The following is a 6,400-nucleotide window of genomic DNA, read 5'->3' on the forward strand; positions in this document are numbered from 1 at the left end:
CATCATCCGACCCTCCAAACCGGTTATGATCCGAACCGGTTTTTTTATAAACCGGTTTTTTGGCTTGGTGAAAAAACCGGATCAGTTTTTATCCGAATCGGATTTAAATCCGGCTATGTGCATCTCTACCTATGATGATGATAACCTTTGCAGTTGCTAGAAAATAAAAAGGGGAAACAATCAAAGCTTTTCACTGTTCTTCAATCTAGCAGTATGCAGTTAAGAAAATTGCTTAAAGCGTACACATGCGACGTTGAAAATATTTCATCTATAAGTCTGGCACTTCAACTGTTTGGTGTTCCTATTCATTATGTATCTTCTTCGCTACAACATTGTGTTCCTCCAGTGAGATTCCATTTTCACCGCTCATATCTTGTTTTTCATCTAGCTCACTGTGGTTTTCAGGTGCTGCCAAAGTTTCATTCTTTTCAGTCTCCATGCTTACCGAAAGCCTTTCCAGCAGCTCCTGGCAGTCAATTGCTGTAACCATCACGCTCAAGCTCGACCTACCCTTCCAGCAGCCAATGGCTATTGTTGATGCATCCACTTGGATATGGTCCGACAATGATTTGCAGGCTGCCAAGAAAAGGTTAGTAGGAGAATCATAGAAACCAATTGTTCTGGCAGGAATGGCAGACAAAATGAAGTTCTCACTGTTTCTCAAAACAATCACACAGCAGCCTAACATCAGGTTCGCTGCCTTGAGACCCAAGTCAGCCTCAACGAAGTCTGAAAATTTGATTGATTTATATTGTAAAAGATGCTTGAAATCTGCTGTGGAAGCATAGAGTATTTGTTTGGTAATGTATGGGCGAATCACAGGCAACCCTTCTGATGATATCCTAAATAAGCATGGAGCAGAGGAACCTTCTCTAGAAGTTTGGCGCTCCTGGTTTACCACAATAAAATAAAATGACCCCCAGTGATTTAGAAGCAAACAAGGTCATACACATTTTCAAAAAATCAATTTTTTTTCTTATGGAAAAATACACAGGGCAGTTAAAAGAAAATATATGCAATAAATATACTCACAAACATCTTCAGGCCAACAGAAGTTATCTTCAGTTGCTGTCCGCCTCGAAAATTAAGGTCCAAAATATCCTTAACTGACTTAGAAACATAATAAATTCTCTTCACATGGTTAGGATCATTGTTTCTTGTAATAAGGTGGCCAGTGAATGGGAAGGATTCGTCAATACCATAAAATGTCTTAATGCTGTTTATTATAGTTTCATCTTTGAAGAAAAGAACGGGATCAACTCCTTTCCACTTGCCCTGCATCTGCAACTTTCTCTTCTCTCCAGTTTTTGCAGAATCATTTTTCTTATCAGCAGCTCCTTGAGTTGTTTCCGAAGAATTGCTCTCTGGAGCATCTCCATCTGGTTCATCAACCAAATCCGCCTCTAAAGCCACTTCTGATATCTTTTCATCATCTGAAGTCACTTCAGAGATCCTTTTATCAACCTCTGAAGCTAATTCCGAGATGTTTTTGTCGGTCTTTGAAGCTACTTCCAAGGTCTTTCCATCTGTCCCATCCACAGAACTAACTTCTAGTCCATTTATTTCTTTGGTAGCTTGGTCTGACAAAATTTCATGTAGTTCATTTCTAGTTGATAGTTTCCTTTGTGAACTAGCAGACTTGTCCTGAATTGCTGGAACAAGCATTATGAAACCAATTTGTAACTGCCCGATGAGGCAAGCAAAAGAAAAGACCAAGAAGGGTTAGGGAATCAAAATTAATAGTTTTGACAATAAAACTAGCAAATAACATATCTGAATCTTGGTATAGATAAGGCATCTTAGAAATGACATATAATAACCTATGTGCCACACTACCAACTGTTCAAAAACCATAAAACGGACAGGATAATTTTGATTTACCAGGCAAATGAGAAACTTTGTAGAGAACAGCAATGAAAAAGGCTCCTGTATTCTGATCATGAGGTACTATCCTCATGCAGCGTTCTAGTGGGAGATCAGAAACTTCTTCCTCCAAACCATCAGTAGAAGGTACAGGGTCATCAAGCTGAACTACATCTTCAGAATTTACATTTTCACCGTTTTCACTCGTTTTGTTGTTAGTTAGATCTGTATAATTTTTTCCAGAAGGGAACATGCTAGGAACAATTCCACTTCCATTTTTTTGCAACTTGCGAGCATCCTTGTATGATGCTAGCCAGACTCCCTTATCACGTACCTGATGGACTTGGAAAACTTCGACATCAGATGGAAAGAAGAAAACTAAATATTGAAAGCCAATGTCCCCATGCAAGTAGAATGAATACCCAAGAGATTTGGTAAAACTAACCTTCCATTTTGTTAAACCTGGTCGGCGAATTAATTGGGGTAGCTCATTTGAAACATCAACCAGTTCAACAGACCCTCCACATCTGCGTAAAATCTGAAGCAAAAGGGAGACAAAGATTATGTTTAAACCTGATTGTATCTAGCCATATCAAACAATTGGGAAACAAAGATTGTGTTTAAACAGGATTTGTAATATACATGTTTAATAATGTGCATCTAATTGACTACCAGAACTGAACAACTAAATGATGCTTTAGTACACTAACCAGTTCATGTATGTTAATCTTTTTAGCATCACTAGCAAGACTATAAATAAGCTTTCCATCAAAGATCCATCTTGGCAGGGAGAATTCATTTATCTACTTTAATCAGCTTTTCAAATTTACATGACAATTATAAGTTGCATTATTTCATTTTTCTTAAAACCCATCAGGCTCTAACATGATTGGTTACCTTCATAAAGCAGGATCCTTCTAGGGCCTTCAACTTTCATCTTAATGAGCCCCACAGATAATATTTTGATCGGTTTTATTCATTTCCAACGCGAATATGATATACAAAATCTGATGCAATTAGCATACTAATATATTTCATTATTAACTAAGAAAATAAAGAGATAAATGTGGCACTTTTTAAAAGACGGTATTCTAAAGGACATAAAAGTAAAAACGACCAAAGAAGTTATTTGATTTAGTAGTTTTGTCTCTCGTAGCATAAATGACCTCAGCAACCACAGCTTCATTTTCAACTGGATTCATAGAGCAGGTTGAGTAAACCAGTCTTCCACCAACTTTCAACAGAGATAGACCTGCCATAATGCAACAAATTAGAGACTGGAACATCCACTAATTAAAAATCAAAGGTCTTCTTTAATTTATACATCGCATGGCAATCTGAATCTGTAAGCAGTGAAGTCCATTGGCCATTCCTCCATTCCTGAATAAATGCACATAAATAAGATCTTATGAAATGGATATTAACAAACGAAGGGATGCAATAAAGAGGAAGAAAAGAGCAAGAGAACACAGACCATTTACGCCAAATATCAGGAGCCTTGCGAAGAGTGCCATCCCCACTACAGGGCACATCACATAATACACGGTCAAAGAGGAGTTGGGTAATGATATGCTCCAACTCGTTTGTTGTCTCTGAACCAGTCGAGATGTTTTTGTGGGAACGGCAACCAGGGAAGTGTTGACCTTCATGATTTGTGACTATCAGGTTAGCAGTACACATTCTTTTCGTTTGGTGGATGAGAAGGTTACATCTTTGTACATCAAGATCATTTGCTAGAACCTAAAGCAAATACAACCAAGAATTATTCTTATGCTTTTTCTAAGATTTAACTCAACATATGAAATAGAGGGTAAGAGCTGTTGCCAAAAAGCTACTCAGGCAATTAATTGTTATACTGTTATGATGATCAACTAAAACTTTAAGAGAATGTAATAGAGAAAAATAAAAGCAAACAAACCATGCCCTTAGGTAAAGATCCTCCTTTGGCAGAGTGGTATATAATCTCAAGCAACTGAAATGATTTTGAACCAGGTGCTGCGCAAACTGCAAAAAGGAATGACAAGAAATAGTAACTGCATTTCTGATGTAGATCAGACAGTTTCCTGATTAAAATTGCAGATAAAAGGTTGTGGATTTAGAAAGAAGATAAACAAAAATAAGTTATCTAAATGCATCCTAAGTTTCTTACCATCCAGTATAAAATGATCGGGATGTACATCAAGGAAGAGAGGAGGCACCTGCACCGTGAATAATTAGAGAATTTTGGTCAAAAAGAAAACTTTCCCAAACTTGCCAACCATATAACAGCGAAGTGGTGCATAAACAAAAGAACTTGTAAGTGGAGTCCACCTACCATACTGACAGCTTCCTGTCTACTGATGTTCCCAATTTCAGTTTCAAGTTTCAGAAACTCATGAAACCTGCAAGTTATTTAACCAAATCAAGCAGTTGTAAAATACATAATGCACATGCTTAGTAGCTGAAAAACAAGGGCAAGAACATGACAAAACAAGCACTTGAAAACGACACAATTGGATATGCAAGAAAAATGCAGTAAACATTGAAATGTTGCAAATCCATCATATTAGTCCTCCACTTTTATTTTCAATTAAGACTGTAGCAAGCAATTGTAGCACATTGACTCTAAGCATGTACTGACATGATATAAGATCTATGTCAAAATCAGGTTCACATGTCAATTAGCCACAATTTCAAGATAACACAAATGCCTCAATTATCATTTAACACAACTTACCTCTCAAGAGTTTGGTTTTTCCTTATTTGCATGCGAGAAAAATTCGATTGCCAAGCAAGATTATCAGGGTACCAAGCCAACGGTTTTATAGGTTCCAACTCACCCCCTTCAACAGGCTGCAAAAAAAAGAGTGAGCAACAGATAAAAGACAGTAACTTACAAATTACAACACCATTAGATTAAGATATTCTAAACGCAAAGCAAACTCAGCTACGTACTTCAGCTTGAAGAGATTTCATGAAGTCGTTCTCTAACTGCGAACGAATATCCTCACAAAATTGGCTACTGCAAAAGATTAGTAAAGATATTACTAAGAAAAGAAACGATTTTTACAATCAAAACTCAAACCCCAAAGCTTCCAGAAAAAAAGAAGATAAAGAAAAGCATACGTGGAATTAATTCTGAAAGCAGCGGGTAAAGGTTTTCTAAGCACTTCCATGAAAGCATCCCATTCATCGGGAGAAACAATCCCTTGGTCCTGCCAAAAAAAAGTCAATTACATAAAACATTTCAATGTTTGAAATATAGATGAAATGATACAAGCATACAAAATGTATAATTTACTTTGTAATACTCATCAAAGGAATGATTTTGAGTGGCAAAAGGCTGCCAAGGTGGGTTATTAGAGTTGGGGGTATTGGGGTCAGATGAAGAATCTGTTTTTGGTCGTTTCCAAACATTTTCTCTGCTTTGTTTAAAATGCTTCCTTTGAGTACGAGACCCTCGTCGACCTCCCATTTTTTATGCTTCTTCTTCTTCGTTAAGATGACCGCCGCCGCCGCCGAGGTTTTGAAAGGAGAGATTTGAGGGTGGTAGTTGTTTATATGTATGCTCAGTTATTTTGTTACAAAAACGTGGGCTTTCAACTTGTTTATTTTAGCACATAGCCCATCTCGTATTCTTCAACTGCCGAAAACGGCAAAAAAAATTGCAGTTTTCTGGGAATTAGATTATGGTCCTGCCATGTCTGAAACCAGTAACTTGGGCAGCTGGTGTTGGATGGCTCGCTAAGAGGCTACCTTTGAAGTTCGCCTAGGTTAATAAGCCAGGCCCAAGTGTTAAACAATTGGGCTAGTACCATTACCATTCTTAAAATATCCACTTCAGTTCTGCTTTGGATTAATTCCATATTGAAAATACACTTTCAAACTTGAATTCACTTTTATGTTTTAGCTTCTTCAATCAAACAAGGGTTTCCCATTAAAGTTAGTATTTGGTACATTGTCTGCAAAATAATTTTATGTTTAAATATTGTTATTTGTTGGTTGATAGACAGCCTTTGTGTTGGTTGTCATTGTCGTTATTTTTTTTTATTTCTTATATTACATATTTGTATTTTTAGTTTTTAATAACTTTATCTTTATGACATGTTTTTCTCTTATGTTATAGTACATTTTCTCTGTCTTTATGGTATGTTTTTGGTTGTTTGATCGTTGTTTTAGTTTTTTCCTCACGGTTAAACTTACATTGCCGCAGTTGATCAAGATGTGTTTGTTTGTTATCATGCTAATCTCCCTTGCTTTGGACCCACATATTGGATTTGGATACACGATTTGCATTCATAGATAATTTTTTCACGTTGCTCAACTCTGATTTATGATAAATCAGTGGTCTTTCAATAGCTTTATCGTTATTTGTGGTTAATTTGTCAATACAGTCAGATATGTTTGTATTTATCTTTTGTTCAAGTTTTTTGTTAGGTTTTTAACATTTTTCTTATATAGTCATTGTGTAATATTAAGTAACTAATTTTTGTGCTAATGGTTATAGAAAAATGCTTATTTAGTTTATGTTTATGACTATAAACCTTCATTGTAATTA

The 6,400-nt window shown here is 36.3% G+C and overlaps 1 protein-coding gene across 1 annotated transcript; it reads right to left on the minus strand.

The window, feature by feature from the left end:
• Positions 1-250: 250 nt before the first annotated feature.
• LOC120195582 (RNA cytosine-C(5)-methyltransferase NSUN2-like) lies at positions 251-5,407 on the minus strand. Its single transcript, XM_039197561.1, has 15 exons — positions 5,144-5,407; positions 4,969-5,057; positions 4,798-4,864; positions 4,580-4,695; positions 4,178-4,244; positions 4,013-4,061; positions 3,782-3,867; positions 3,338-3,603; positions 3,188-3,243; positions 3,030-3,115; positions 2,309-2,401; positions 1,882-2,197; positions 1,033-1,652; positions 655-889; positions 251-576 (listed from the first exon to the last, which is right to left on the minus strand). Exons 1-15 carry the CDS (start codon positions 5,315-5,317, stop codon positions 302-304), a joined length of 2,595 nt encoding a protein of 864 aa, XP_039053492.1. The 5' UTR covers positions 5,318-5,407; the 3' UTR covers positions 251-301.
• Between the last annotated feature and the right edge of the window lie 993 nt (positions 5,408-6,400).

This window comes from Hibiscus syriacus, unplaced genomic scaffold, assembly GCF_006381635.1.
Source record: "Hibiscus syriacus cultivar Baekdansim isolate YM2019G1 unplaced genomic scaffold, ASM638163v2 tig00117016_pilon, whole genome shotgun sequence".
Taxonomy (NCBI): Eukaryota; Viridiplantae; Streptophyta; class Magnoliopsida; order Malvales; family Malvaceae; genus Hibiscus; species Hibiscus syriacus.